Source organism: Aquila chrysaetos, chromosome 25 (assembly GCF_900496995.4).
Source record: "Aquila chrysaetos chrysaetos chromosome 25, bAquChr1.4, whole genome shotgun sequence".
Lineage (NCBI taxonomy): Eukaryota > Metazoa > Chordata > Aves > Accipitriformes > Accipitridae > Aquila > Aquila chrysaetos.
In genome coordinates, this window is record NC_044028.1 from 12,709,925 (window position 1) to 12,726,303 (window position 16,379).

The window sequence follows — 16,379 nt, forward strand, 5'->3', positions numbered from 1 at the left end:
ATCTATAATAATAGTAATGAAAAGGAAGATAACGAAAAGAGTGAAATATAACCCAAGACAGACGAGTGAGGCACAATGCAATTTTTCACCACTCACTGACCAATGCCCAGCTAGTCCCCAAGCAGCTATTGGCCCCCCCGGCCAACTCCCCCCAGTTTATATACTGGGCATGACGTCACATGGTATGGAATATCCCTTTGGCCAGTTTGGGCCAGCTGTCCTGGCTGTGTCCCCTCCCAACTTCTTGTGCCCCTCCAGCCTTCTTGCTGGCTGGGCATGAGAAGCTGAAAAATCCTTGACTTAGTCTAAACACCAGTTAGCAACAACTAAAAACATCAGTGTGTTATCAACATTATTCTCATACTAAATCCAAAACACAACATTATACCAGCTGCTAGGAAGAAAAGTTTCAAAGAGAAGGGAACTTCCTGGCCATGAATTATAAAATTGTTATCCTTAAAGCAGCTTTATTGGCATGATGTAGAAAGTCCAACTGTCAGGAGCAGATTTAAGCTCCTATTTCCCCAATACACCATGTTTTAATATTTGCATCTTATAGTAAATCACAGTATTGTCTCCTACCTACGATACCTAGCTTGCTTATTTCAAGGTACAATGTGATTTAACTTCTTCCTAAGAAAGCTTCTGGAGCAATGCCTAGTTTGAGAAATAACATTTCACAAGGAATGTATATTGACTGTAATTAATTCCTATAGATGGAGAGGCTAATTAACAAGAATCCAACTAATAACTCGGTTGGATTTAATCCATATACTGAACTGGCAACATGCACCAGAGAAAGAGTCAGAGGGTGCAAGGATATATTTTGGGGAAGAAATCACACATGACAGGCACTTTCAAAGTGGTTCACAGACATTTTAAATGTTACCCAGCCACTCTCAACCCTTGGTCTCACCTACTTTCCATCAACTCTACAGGCTTCTTTTATGCTTGCTCTCTCATGCTATGTCTTTCCTGCATACACAATGCAAAAATACCTTGGCTATTTCAGGTTTCTGCTTAAAGATTAGAACACCTGACATTCACATGTGCATACCATTCTTGTTAACAAAAGCAAGCTTCTGCAAATTTTGCATTTCACTGTTATTGAATGTTCTTGTGCATCAAATCCAGCAACAGAACATGAAAGGGAAGGAAGTTTTCTTAGTAACACCATTTTTATTGCCAAGTTCCATTTACAAAGAAAGGTCTACTGTTCATTCTTGTCCAGGTTTTCAATAGCCATAACACATGATTAATGCCAGCAAATACAGACTCAGCTATAGAAGTCTGGATTTCAGAAACATACACCAATATTTTCTAATTTCACTCCCTTCCCAGACACTTATTTACATTTTTCTTTAATTAACATAAGATATTGTCACATTTACTCCAAATGTCTAACATAACTTACATTAAATAATACTTATTGCCTGTAGAAATACATTTCAGAATTCAATTCACCTGTGTTTGGGCTTTTTCCCATGTAAATGTAAGTGCATGTTCAGGACTTTTTTTTTTTTTTTCTTCTTTTTTTCAAATGAAGTACATTTCAGACACAACTTTATTGACACATATTTCATAGGAGGACAGTCCTTCATGTTCATTAAATGCTTTATGTAGTGTTTAAATCCCAGGTACATTCATTCTTCTAGAAAAATACATTTCCCCCTCTGCACTTAAAACAATCAAACTTACAAAACGTCTGAAAATGAAGTAAAAAGTTTGCAACAAAAATATCAACATACCTATTCACAAGTGGAGGTGCCTGAAGTTATCCCCTAAAGTTTAAAATGCTTCCAGCAGGTCCCCTAGAGTTGTAACAATGTATTATTCAGTGCTATCGCTGGGCAAAACAAAGCTCCTAGAAATTCTAATAGTCTATAAATTCACACACTTGAATCTATCCTCAATCCTTTGCAAAATTATCTTTGTGTGCATTGTAAATATTTCTGCCACAGTTAGTCCTTAAATACTCCCAAACACAAAGCCTCAGACCTTCTCATCTCCTCATACATACTTATCAGATTGCAATCACTATGTCTTAAACTCACTGCAGTATGAGTACCCAAAACCAAAAGTAATGGACAACAGATGAAAAAAAATCTCATGTATCTTAAGATTATGATCTTAAAAGAATCCTGGGAACACTATATATTAGTCTGAACCTTATTCAACTCTAACTTTTGTCATCAACAAGTATTCTTAGTCATTACCTGCTTCTTAAGCCCTTTTTAGTTAGTTTTATTTAAATAAATGCACTCCACACATTTATTTATGCTAACAAGACAGTCACAACGACTCAAGTTTTTCCTTTTTGTATTAAGAACAAATGAATTCAAGTTAGCAAAACAATAAAACAGATACCACCACAGTGCACATTTATTAGACAAGCAAAATTTAGCTTTACATTTATAATACATTAATAAACATAAAATACATATTTTATAACACCTTGCAAAAGAAATAAAATCTGAGCAATGAGCAAATCTAAAAATTTGGGAAGATCAAAATAGGGAAAATTCTGTACAAATATAATATAAAAATACGTTTCCATATGAAAGAACCTTCTGTTTGAGACTCAGTCCAGAACTACATCTCCCATGTCTGTTGCTGCTCAAAAAAATCCTGAGCAGCAGGAAAAAAAAAACCCCAAGCGCTTCCCCCCTCCCACCCCCTAAAAACATCCCAACCTAGCAAGCTCTGCTTGGATCACTATCTGCTTTTCATAAGCCAATAGGAGACAGTAAGAGTTATTATATGTTTCTAATTCATGCTGCACATGTTGGGAAAAGTCAGAGCAACAGAGCAGGTGAACACAGAACCACTCCAAAGACTTCTAGATAATCGAAGTGCAGTGCCCCGGTTAGTGATATCCTAGGGTAGGCCAGTGATGGTTAAAAAGTGACATACCAAAAAACTCTTTCGAGAAGAATGACAGTAATAGTTGGAAGAGAATTTTCAACATATATTTAAATGCCTAACATTAGGTTGCCTGATAATAAGGAGACTCATCAAAGAGACTCATTATCTTTGAGGCAAAATGCCTGCATCTCACTGATGCCCCCATCTGATGTCTCCTCACAAATCTTTGATTCAACTATAGGACTAAAACACTTAGTTTCCTAAACGACAGCTGCCTGTGCAATGTTCTTTTAAAAGCAACTCCCCATTTAACTTTAGCTGATTAGCAAATACAATATCAGAATGTTTAGCATGGTGGGGTTTTTTTTTTTTTGAAGAGTACTACGTGCAGGTTAGTGAAACTACTCATTAGGCTATTCTGTAGTTATTTACCTATACCATGTGTAGCGAAAAGAGTGACGGATTACACTAGAGCACTGACAGCACCATGTGATTAAAGTGTTTACTTTTAAGAAGTGGCTTCATACTTATACATACAGTTTGACCTGCTTGTCTCATAGCTTACCTATGTCTTCAAGCATACAGTTTTAAGTTTAATTTACTACTGGTAAAAATGACACTCAATTGCAGGGCAATGATCGAATTCCCAGATTGCTTAAAGTAATCATCCCAGGCCACTTGCAGTAAGTATGGAAATTATAGTCGCTCATGTCTTGCTCCTTAATTAGAAAAAAAAAAAAAAATCACAGTAATTTCAATCCTAAAGATTGCTGATTTTGCTATAAACTATTTTAACCATCAGTTTTAAAATTCTACATACAAGAATACTTCAAATCCACAAAGGAACATTATTTCCCCCTGTATTCTGTCTCTACTGGGCAAAGGGTTCATATGAATCATTGGACACTGACTTAAACTCTGAATACTGAACTGGATTTGAGTCTTAAATTCTGGATATGGAAGAAGAGTTTTTAAATGCCACATACCTGTCCTTTAGCAACAATATTGCAAAAGAATAAATGAATTCTGGAAGATACTCCCAATTTTTCCTCACCAAGCGACTTCAAGGAAAATTCCAACTGTGTTGTAAAGCAAAGAACGTTGAGGAGCTTCTTTAACAGGTGTAATTTTATAACTTGTTTTTTTAGGCTCATCTTAATTTAAGGAAGAGAAGTCAGAATTTTAGTTTATCATAAATTAGCAGTGGAGAATACAAACGAGCTCAGTCCTTATATTGTATGTAATTCATGACTTCACAAACAAAATACAGCTTTTAGAATTAATATACGTGACCACATTTCTAATGAATTTGGTTTAATCCACACAGCTTGTAAAATGAAGTGCAAGAAGCTTAACCTTTGGTTTCTTTCCATATCAAAGAATTTCTGCAAAACAATTAATTTTTGCATGCAAGTTTTACACTGCAAGCATTACTTCCACGTTGAAGCAGACATTAGAATTGGGCACCAATGCTTCCTCCCTCCCCTTCTTTACCAAATTACCAAGAGTATGCTGCCATTACTCTCTTCACAAATTACAAGCTTGAGTCTTGTTCATTGTTGCACACTGGATGACAGAAAAGCAAAGGGGACCAGCAAAAAGCAGTGAGACCTAACAGTGAAGGGAACACATAGTTCTGTTAAACACGTAATATATTAGTAAAATGTGATAAAATGAGACACATAGACCATAAAATAGCAAAGTAACATTCAGTATGTCTTGGCTTCTTTGGCTTCTCTTCTCAAAAGCAAGAGAATTATAGAACTGTTATATTTTAACAGAATCTGGCTGAAGATATGCATAGCCTCTACAAACACTGAGAATTTAGCATCTCTCCAAAATTTTGGCATTAGCTGCTGCTCTCATTTGTAACTTGGTATTTAGATTTGGTTAAAAAGAGTGATGTTACACTGACTCAAATCAACTTTTGTTTAGAAAAAAAATTACATTTGTGGCTGATGTGCTAATGCTTTCTTGGTTGAGTTTCCTTTTTACAGTGAAAGGGGGATAAGGAAACAGCCCTTGAGTTTTTCTGATAAGGGAGAGATAGATACGATACTCTTCAAGGAATTGTAGATGAGTAACACTGTACTTGCAGAGATAAAAGATTGCTGATGACTGATTATTTCAGCATCTCCAAAGCTTTTACATTCTGAAGTCTCCTAATGCAGCATGTGGCACAGTCAAATTGTATACAGATATGCCTTAATATTTGAAGCAAACAAGTAAAAAATCAATTGCTTCTGTGGCATAACCATTCAGAAATTTAGGTTGGTCTGTACCAGTTGTACCATTTATATAACACCACAACATCGGTAGAGCTGGTGCAGTCAGAGCTTTCCTAGTGTAATTCTACCTTTACAGAGAGCTTTTGACAGAACTGCTGAAAGACATCACACCTTACCACCCCTTGACCAGCAAGGCTCTACCAGCAGCAGACTAGACAGGAGACCCAGTCTTCTATTTTCCTAATAATAGTATCTCAGTCATTTCCTGCGAAGCTCTCAGTAGACAACTGGTCATGAGATTTAAAAGCCACTCAAAGGCAATGAAAAGCACGTCAGCTTTCTTTCCTTTTGTCCCATTTCTTGTGTAGTACAGCTCAAGGGTGAGATTATGCATACCCATTGAAAAGACTCCTTGTGCATGGTCCTAATCTTGCTAGAACTGAATTTGAAATTAGATAAAGATCAAGGTTTTCTTGTTTAAAATTAATTCTATTTAAGGGAATTCAGCCTGCACAGTGGCATTTTGTATGATCTAGGTCAAGAGTTAAGGTTAACAACTAACATAAAATGCTTCCAAATTAAGTAAGGCATCATTTTTTATAATGATCTTCAGAATATTACTGGGGCTACAGTGTTATGCTGCAACATACTAGAGGAAGTCTAGACTGCAATCAGTTCAGCTAATAAAAATTTATGTGGTCCTTGTGCCCAAATTGCTACTGATGTCTAGGCTTGTTGAGGTACATGTACATTAGCTGCAATAGTGACTGAAGTGTAAACTCACCCTAAGCATATGACCAAAAAAAAAAAAGTAGGCTCTTACTCCAGCAATGCCAAATTCTCATCCAGTATCCATAGCAGTGCTGAGGACACCTAACTCTCAGAATTTATTTAGAGTTTGGGCCACTCTGGAATGGTCAGAATATTGGTTAATTCAATTTGAGACAAAGTAGAAGTCACAGGAAACTAGAAATCAACAAAACTGCATGCAAAAGCTAATAAGGGAAGAAAAAAAAATATCGCTGGCATTCAATAGCAGACACCTTGTATAGAAGTTTTACAGATATTAAGTTATTACATGAAGGAAAAGATGGAAAAAGCAAGCAAAGTTATACTTGCAGATTAGTCAAATCTCATACATAAATACAACATTTAAAATAAAATAACTTCAAGTGTTCCATCTGACAGCCAGGAATAGGTACAGTAAGAGACTGGGAAGTAGGTAAAAACTTTTCAGATTCACCTACTTGTTATGAAATCAATGTTAGCAGAGACAGAATGAGGAAACAGATTGCACTGATGACTGAAATCACAATACCAAGTAAAGTAAATAGGAGTCTTCAATCTTTGAGACAGAAAGCACTCAATGTTATGAGCAGACCAATAATGACAATCTACTCATTTTACTATTAATTCAAATTAACACACATGGAATTTGATGAGAAATCATGAATTCCATTCATGTTAAATTACATATCAAATCAGCAAAGAACATTCCAAACTTTAATCAACACTTTTCCAGTACTTTCTGTCAACTTGGTATCAGGATCTAGGAAGCAAAGTAAGGCAAGCATAAACCCAGAATCACTTTTATGTAGCAATGTTGTTTAACTGTGATACTATCCCAGACAGGAAAAAAACTACACAATACCTTTCCTTTTGAGTTTCAGAGTTGCAAAGGAATTATCAGTTAGATGTGGTGACCTTCTTCCTACATGAAGATGAAAAATTTTAAAAACTTCTTTAAACTGCTTCTGTCTGCTTCTAGAAGTTGTCCTTCAGTAGAAAGGATATCACCATTCCTCAGAGGTGTAGCAATTTGACTGTCAGAAGCGAACAAACAAGCTATAGCAATCTCTTAAAATATTTCACTTTCCTCTGTAGCTGGTTAAGCAAAGACTAAAGTAGTCTCAAAAAATCCCTTATGTTAATTTGAATAAGCATTTATTATTGAATTTCAGGCTTTTACCTTTTAAAGAATTGTTTGATATATATCTTGCTTTGAATCAAACCTTGAAATAAATATTACACACAGAAAACACAATATTGAAGTCTGGAGCCCTACGAAGACAACACTGAAAGTGGCCAAGCCTGCTGGTATCATGCAGACCTCCAAAAGATGAATGAGATCAGGATTTAAAAAAAAGAAAAAACAAACTGAAAAACACACCATGTCTCAAATGAAAATGTTATCTCTATACTACAGTATATAATTTTTTCTGATGAATGGTATGTCTCCAGCTTCAGAAAAGTAACAATACAATATCCTGAAGCCAGGTATCCAAAAATTTCTTTGCTTTGCCATAATACTGTAGACCTTCTACAATTAACTTGGTTCCTGCAGCTGGAACTCTATAACAGAAAGAAAGTAGGTGCTCTGAAATACTTTCATGTTCTTGTATAACAGAAATTGCTAGGAAACAACCCGTCCAGATTCAAAAGTTGGTTTTTTTTCTTCTCCAGTTTAAATATGCTGAGCATCTGATGTTTACTCTAAAAGCTGCCCACATTCTCTTTCATCAGTGGGCCTCTTTCTTGTGGACCAGATGGCCTCTCAGGCTTCAACAAGTATCTGCACTCCCAAAGGAAAAACGACAAAGAATTTTGTTGCATTTGTTTCACTGTTTGTCACAGTCTGCAGGTTGGCTTTAGTCAGAACATTCTTCCTCCTCTTTCACCTTGCAAACTTCAGATTGCAAAGAGGACTGAGGAATGTAGCTGAATGTTCGAATACTGTGTGGATCAACCGGTGGCACCAGTGTAAGCGACTCTACACTTAGTGCATCCGTATTGTCATCTGTTATTAATGATATTGTGGGCTGCTGTGCAGGAATCAGGCTAGGAGACAGGTTTGCTGTTTCTATGTCACTGTTTTTTACAGCATTCTTGCTAGACTTTGAGACAGCTGAAAGAGTTTCATCAGTCAACATCATTTGACCAGAAATGGTCATCTGAGGCTGCTCTGGAGCTGAAGCATCATCTAATAAAAGAAAACACCAAGAAACAATCAATATTCAACTTAGTATGTACATTAAGCCTAACAGTATACTATTATTTATGAATATTTAAGAATAATTGTGTGGAAAATGCAGTTCTGTGAAGCACTATGCTTACATGTTCACGTTTTAGTAATTGGAAATAAAACAAAATATTATGAAGGCATAACATAAAATGCCAGCAGAAATCTGTTAAAATTAGCAACCAGAAAATTTTATACATTTAGTATTAGAATATGCAGCAATATCAGAAATATTCCTAGAGAGAGGAAACTGAGGGGAAGAATAAGAAAGCCTCTCTAGTATTTAGTATAGACTAAAATGAATAGCCACCCCATACCAGGAAGCTCTTTAGAAGTTAAAAAAAAAAAAAAAAAAAAAAAAAGAACCCCTGTATAACTAGATTTTGCCAAGAGGTGGCTTGTTTCTCACAAAAATTGGGAAGTCATTCTCTCATTTCATTCTCTAGATTCACATTTAAGTGACACCTCAACCACAGAAAGCAGAACTATGGAGGAACAGGAAGGAGAATAATGTGCTTACTGTAACTGAAAGGTGCTACAAAATAGGCCTGTTTTTATACAGGCTTGTGTTATGATTTTTTTGTGCTGCTAAGCATGGAGCATACAACACAGATAAAATTGGGACTAAGTATTATATACCACAGAAAACCGATATGCTACTACACCTTCCCACACAATAAAAAAAAGCAAACCTAACTACATTAACAGGTATTTGTACCATCCTTTTGCCCCTTAAAATCCCAGCTAACTATCAAGTAAAATGCTCATTTGGCTCAGGTGGATAGTGAATGGAGGGGATGAGGCGATACAGCCTTATATGAGCAAGTATGCCCAGAAAAGTCAGGGTTTTTTTTCTTTTCAGACTAGAGTAATAGAATGCCATTAAAGTAGCGTGTATCCAGCTTCAAGACAGACCATTTTTAGACCTCTTGTAAGAAACAGCATGTGTTCAAGTGTACAGGCATCTGCAGAAAAGTCTACAAGGCAATGTAGTGAATACAGAAGCTAAGAATTAAGTTCTGTTTTTAATACACAGTGACCTTAGAAATATTTCAATTTCAATATGATTCCAATTAATCCTATAAAAGAACAGAAAGCATGAACATAAGGCAAAAAAAAAAAAAAGAAAAACAAAGCTGAGAATGGAATGGATATGAGTAAGGTATCAGCGGGATAACAATAAGATTATTGTTTGGTTTTTTTTTTTTTTACCTTTCTGGTAAGGTAACCCCAAACAATGGTGTGTTCTCACTTCAGAAAACCACTCAATTTTACTTTTTGCTGAATTGGTGGCTAAAGCTTCTCACTTTAATAAAAACAAAATTTGTAGATTGTAAAAAAGTCTCTTTTTAAATAAAAGGGACATCACTGGTTATTTTTGAAAAATAAGGACAGATTCAAAGTAACTCTGCAGATTCTTCTTTTTAGCTGTCAAGAAGCTTTAGTGAGAATGTAACGATTGATAACAGAGGAAGTGATGCAAGACTTGCATGGAAAATGAACTGCTAAAAACATTGAAATAAAGCCTCATTTCTCTGAATTCCAAGATAAATACTAACATTTCCATATGCACAAAACTGTGAGTCTTTTTGCGGTGATTTTACTTTCTGAATTTATAAAATCTTAAAAGAATATCAAACTTTCTTTGACAAGATTATTTTTTATCTTAATTATAGTACAAATATTCACCAAAATTCAGGATTCAGAAACCTGAGACATTCTGGTAAATAAAGTATTATCAATCAATGGCATTCTGCTCAGGAATGTTATATACAGTACATTTCTATTGCAGTTCTGCTATTTCACTTCTGATTCTGCAGTTCATTTCTTAAATCATTCCTCCCCCTCTCCCAACAAAATATTAATATATTTTCTCAATACTTTCATTTACTGAAATCATGATAGATACACATATTCTTTTGTTATGCTCTATTGTCCCCAAATACTTCCATGTAGGATCTAAATTAATGTTAAAGTGACTCCCTTAACACCAAAGAAAAAGAAAGTATTTGAAAAAAGTCTCCATTAAAAACAAACAAACAAAAGTACTATCTGGAATCAGCAAGTCCAAATTTTCTATCCAAAAGTCTGAAAAAACATTCAGAAAGATAAAAATATCAAAAAATGTAAGCAGAACATACTCTGTCCAATATTTTAGCTGCAGTATTTATAAAGAATACAAAACTAGAGCTCTTCTATGCTTCCCTCCTGCTTTTATTTACTATTGATAGAAGTAAGACTGTCTCCTCTACTTGCAATATTTCATTAGTCACTGTCAGAGCTTCACTTCTGTTACTCTGTTACTGTATTTAAGGGTAGCAGTGACAGTTTTCTGTAACCCAGCACGGCATTACTGCCAAAATGACTAGGTATTTGCCAACTGCCACTAGTCCCTGCAGGGACAGAAAGCAAATACCAGTACACAAAGTAGCGGTGGAGGAAGAATTTTTAACATTGTCTACACAAGGTCAACAGCTCTCACTACTGTTTTGCAATATATTATCCCTTCTGGACTAATGCTTAGCTAAAAATCTTACTCTTCAGTCACAGCTATTAAACTACAGCTGTGAAAGTGGTACTTACATCTTTGTGACCGAGCTCACAAATCCATAGGCTACTTGAGGTGTATAATTAGCTTGAAACTGAACTGTAATCTTGTGCTAGGTAAGTTTTTAAGCATGACAATCTCCCATATCTTTTAGATACAAGGATAGAGGAAAACAATCCTAGACTACAGATGGAGGTAACTAAATAGAAAATAGAATACAGAGATCCAGCATCTTGGAATGAAAATTTGGTATGTAAGAGGCATTACAGTGAAAAATCAGACCACCCACTTGATGAAAAAATTTTCACATATAACGCCTCCCAGTTAATTGAACAGTTGGCTTCAGGATGATAATTACTAATGAGAAAATCTTTGAGGCTCAAAATTGCAAGCCTTTTGAAGTCATACTCAATTCACAGAAGGATCCAAGTACATAAAAAATATATATTTATGTATGATCTGAATTCTTAAAGTCTCTGAAACTGGAAAAAACAATTGGCAAAGATGCACTCTAGCTGAAAAAAAAGCTCAAGAAGGGATTATTACAAGAATGTCTGTCTCCAAAATCCAGATAGGTACCAAGCTCTTGATTCAAAAGAGTTTCTAGGCACCCAGTATGTTTCGAGATTAAGTTCTCTACCCATTATCTGGAACTTCTGTCTATATTGCACACAAAAATACTAACTGGCTTTCAAAAAAGCCCAAACTCCCAACACTTGCTTCCAGTTTGACTTTTGGATAGGAAGAGCAAAAATAATTGTAATTTTTACCTGAATAAAATCAGCAGTCGCTAAGATGTGCTCTACTCTTAAATATCAAAAAGTTAGCATCTAATATGGGAAAACAGCATTTCTATTTACCTCTCCCCCAGCCTCCATGTATTTAAGCAAGAGTGTTCTGGCAAAAAATATAAGCCAGATCTGCAACAAAACCAGGGAGAGCGAAGTCGGTTTCTTAAAACAGTTGCGATGTTAACATTTAGTTCTAAGAAACAACCCCCACATACCCCCAAATTTAAGTACCAAACAAGGTTTGAAGACAGGGTGTCATTTTGCAAGTTTTTGGGTATTATTAGTGCTCTCTGGCTGCAGTGGCTTCAGCAACCTTAGATGTTTTTCAGCATTTCTATAACGCTACCAAGATTATCATTACAGCAAAAAAATCCAAACCAAATCACTCAACTTCTGTTATATTAACTTGTGTTAAGGATGATTATTAGTGAAAGAAGATAGAAAAGAACAGGAAAAGGAAAGAATGAATATCATCTACAGAGAAGTGTCCTAAGCTTTATAGCAACGTACTATGAAAGCATAATAAAAATATAAATAACAGGACATTAAGTGAAAAGACGCAAAGTAAATCTATAAAGATGAAAAAGGCTGTTTATATAACATTAACAGAGTAAAATGTCTTCATGCCATGATAGTAAAAAAAAAAAGAAATTAATTAGGTACAAGTTAAAACAGGTTATAGAAATACAAAGACAGTCTGAAGTGTATTTCCATCTTTTTTGCATCTGCTTCCCTTCCTCAGCTCCTCAGGCAATTAAACAGTCCATAAAGCCATCTGCCTGAGTTTGATAATCATGGAAATATTAAGCTTGTGCCATCACAGTCCAAGGACAGTCTTATGCTGAATGCTTGTCCATTTTACCCAAGTTACAAATAGATTTCTTGCTACTAGCCAAGTACCTGCATTACTGTCCATTCAGGAGCCTGTGCTTACTAAATTCCACTACTGCCATGGCTGCCCCTGTGCAAATGAAGACATAGCTGCTTTGAAGCTGGAGGCTTGATAGCAGAATTTCCATATTTGGCAAGAGAGCCAAAAAATATGGGAGAAACTGCAGATAAGGCTTTCAGAAACAGCTAATTATTGCTTTACAATTCTCCCCCAAAAACAGTAGAGACAAATATTTAGGATGCTTTCTTCAGTTTCCTACCTCACTGTCATTGCTGTCACAGCAGGGAAACCAAATACGTTCTATTAACTGTTACGGGCTTTTGAAAGCTTATGCAGGAACCTGCCTGAATTGATATTGCGCGAGTTTCTGTTGCAGCTGCTGCTTGAAGACCTAAACCCAGTGTCCACCGTGACTGTCAGCCTCCGACAGACTAAACACCCGCCGACGTCCTTTCCTGCCAGACCTTACTAGAGGAAAACACAGCGATATATCATACGAAGGCTTTAACAATGAAACAAGGAAGGGAAACTGGAATGAAGACAAAGGATAAATGTTAGAGTAGCAACAAGAATAAGTGACAAGGACACATCCATAACTGCTGGTATCTTGAATACAATTTGACACCACACCAAGAGTCTTATAAGTTTGGGAAATACTTCTGAAGCTGGAAATAAGCAAGTTTAACTGAATTTAATTTTTTGCTTACCTATCTGGAAATGTTCATAATACAGTTTGGGCTATGTCTGGCAATACCAACAGCATTTACACTGAGGAGGGACTGGAAGGCATTTATTTGCATTACAATCTACTCACATGCTTTAGAAATCTTGAGAGAAGCTGTTTATCACAAATTCTGGTGACATAAATTATTCTGATTTCCACTGGCCATAAATTATAAGAGAGGCACTACTGGGCAGGTGACAATACTTCAGACCATTCAGCCCTACTGTTCTATGATATGAAACTGAAGTATTAGATTTTGTTTATAATAAAGCCAGTGTTTTAAAAGATAGCAGCAGTTCAGATGATGATGCTTGGTGCACAGAAAGTTTCTAGAAAAGAAACTTTCTAGGAACAAAAGTACTTCCTCACCTAGTTATAAAATTACTAGCATCACAGAACAGAAGAGATCAAATCACATTTACATTACTGATTATAGAGGGGAGAGACAGGGATGGTTTCAGTAAGATGGCAGGCACTGCTCTTACAGGCTCTCCATGCTTGATAATCATCCCTTCCTTGGAATATATAAATTTTATTTTACAGACTGGAATCCCATATATTCTCTGCAATAAGGGACAGCTCTTTTTACTTATTTTAGACCTTTTACCATCAATATCTGCCAGAAATGTGAAATACAGCAAGTGGCAGAGAAGATCAATGCCTTCTGAAGTTCTCAATATCCATTGCTCCAATGTAAACACTTTCTTAAGTATTGAAGTCAATTGCATTTTAAAGTTTAAGACAACTTAAAAAGTGATAAAATACAGCACAGATGACATTACACATACATAATTCTGGAAGACTGCTAACTTACAGTAAAAGAACTTCTTTATCTTAATCTTTGGCATATATAAAAATAAGCACTTTAAAGAAGTGCATGGTTCCAGCAAGTGTAGCCAAGAAGAGACTGTATTGTAAGCTCAGAAGCTTGATGATTAAAATCTGCCTAGCAAGAGAACATTTTTATCTTATGCATAGCAACACTTCAAACGGACATTAAAAAAAAAAAAATAATCATGTAAATACAAATAAAAAACCCAATCTGATAGCAGCATTTGCAGAACCTGATACTGCTTTTCCTGTCTTGCTAGGGATTCTGCTTTCTTTAAGGGATGACTTCTGCTTTTCAAATTTAAGGAATGAAGATCTTGTAAAGGACTAAGCTTAATTCCCAAATACTGCAAATGGGGGAGCTGCTAGGCTTTAAAGTATCTGTGCCAGGAAGTATTGTGACAATTATTAGGCAGGATAGCTGATAAACTCAGGAATAGTAAGAGTTTATTTTACTCATGACAAAGCAGTTAATGGAATGATTTTTCTCTTACAAGGACTGAAACATGCACAGCAGTCATGATTTCATGTAAATTCAGTTAACCTCCCTCCTCACATTAAGATACTGTGTGATTGTTTGATGCAGGTAGGAGTGATAACAAGTAAAGTATTTTTACAAAACACCAAATTAAAATTATTTTTTTCCTGTGATACATTTTTGAAAGCTCTTTTACTGTTTAATGGTTAATATATACTCTATATTGTGAACACTGTTTTCTCTCAACTCACAATTACGTAATTTGTCTTTATTTTGTTCTCATCTATCACTGTTTTATGAAAAAAGTCAGTGCGTATGTTCCAAATCTTCTTTCCTAAAACAACTCTGTGAAGATTACAAGTACTATCTCAAATATATCAAACTCTGAACAGTTTGACCTTGTCAACAGACAGTAGCTTAGAATACTATAATCACAACTTTACAGTAGAAACAATTGTTGTGGTTTAAGATGTTGCTCTTAAGGAAAGTAGTTGAGGTAGTTGAAGTCCGCGTACACATCTCCCCTTTACCTTGTCTGGCCTTCTTGACTGAAGTTCCTGAGCAACCTAGCATGTTCTTCAAGGGCAACAACCTAAGCAGTTGCCAGAACAAAGAGGGGAGCAAGGAAGGAGGGAGGGACAGAGAGCACGTATGTGTGCTCGTGTGAGTGTGTTCAAAATTGAATGGGAAATGAGAAGGGAGATTCAAATGTGACAGATGGTGGCAGCATTCAAATGCTACCTTGGGGCATAAAACAGATCTTGGTAACTGCTTGCTGTTCATCAGCTACTTGTTACTTCCTCCTTGAAGGAGCCACCTCACATCATGCAAGCCTCCTCTTCTGCTTCACAGCAGAGTAAGGCAGTTTAGTTTCAATTGTCCTCATGAAGTTAGGGGAAAATCACATTGTTTTACATTGAAGTTGGTGAATATCAACAATTATTTCTGTAACTTAGCTGAGTGGTCAGTGAGACCTGATATAACACAGACAGTGGTCAAGACACTATCACTTATTTCAGCAGTCTACTTCTGTTCATGCAGAAGCCTACAGAACAGCTATCTGGACATACCAAACAGAAAATCTCTTTCATCATCATGCTCCTGGCAACAGTCTCCAGTATAGATCACAGTTACATATAAATACTATAAAAGGGAGAACATTCATGAGAGCATTCATTACAAACTTGCAGTAGATGGTCAAATCAGTTAATGCAGAAATTTGTACCCAGGAATAGACAACAGTATCGATCCAACGCTGAAGATTAGCAAAAAAGTGTCAAAGCTCCCTGGGTTGGAAGAAACCCTCCCCACAACCCCACTCTCCAAAGACCCAGCTCCAGGGATTTCAGAATCCTCTCTAGTCTATACTAAGCACCTTTAGACACCGTCAGCAACTCAGCTGTAACTATTTAAAACATTACTTGTTCATTATTGGCTGCAACTACATTAGCAGTTTGATTCAGACCAATAGAGCAGCTTTGAAGAATTATGCACACTAACTATTTAAAACATTACTTGTTCATTATTGGCTGCAACTACATTAGCAGTTTGATTCAGACCAATAGAGCAGCTTTGAAGAATTATGCACACTTACTGCTTTAGTCTGATTTTAGGAACAGTTTTGGTGCATTAATGAGATTCTTCAACAAGGAAACCAAACTATAAGATATGCTGCAACTATGCACCAAACACACTTCAAATATTAATAGCAACATACATCTGAACTAATAATTGGTCCTTCAGACAATCACATACATGGCAGGGATGCTTGGTCCTAAAGGTCAGAGTAAATATGGTCCACAGCAAAATGCACCTCAGTACCAACTGTTGATTGTCCTATTGCACTGAATTACCTGCTCATGTACATACAGTCACTGTCTTCCTCTTTGTTACTGGTCTCTGAGTAGACTTAGCAGAACAAAATCCAGGACTTGAACTCAAAAGTCATCCCTGAAGCAGGTTAATGCAAGCTGCTGACTTGGGACTGAAGTAGCTGACACAGA

The 16,379-nt window shown here is 36.1% G+C and overlaps 1 protein-coding gene across 7 annotated transcripts in view; it reads right to left on the reverse strand.

Moving 5' to 3' along the window:
- Positions 1–1,159: 1,159 nt before the first annotated feature.
- Positions 1,160–16,379, reverse strand: part of CLEC16A (C-type lectin domain containing 16A) — a 96,392-nt gene continuing 81,172 nt past the window's right edge. For 2 of the 7 annotated variants that reach the window (XM_030002340.2, XM_030002339.2), the window contains 2 exons: positions 12,688–12,807; positions 1,160–8,073 (listed from right to left, as the gene is read on the reverse strand). In XM_030002340.2, coding sequence (XP_029858200.1) covers positions 7,742–8,073; positions 12,688–12,807 — 452 coding nt within the window. In that variant the 3' untranslated portion in view covers positions 1,160–7,741. Of the gene's footprint in view, positions 8,074–12,602; positions 12,812–16,379 lie in introns of all 7 variants that reach the window. The other 5 variants (XM_030002342.2, XM_030002341.2, XR_005931457.1 and 2 more) reach the window with 4 other exon arrangements.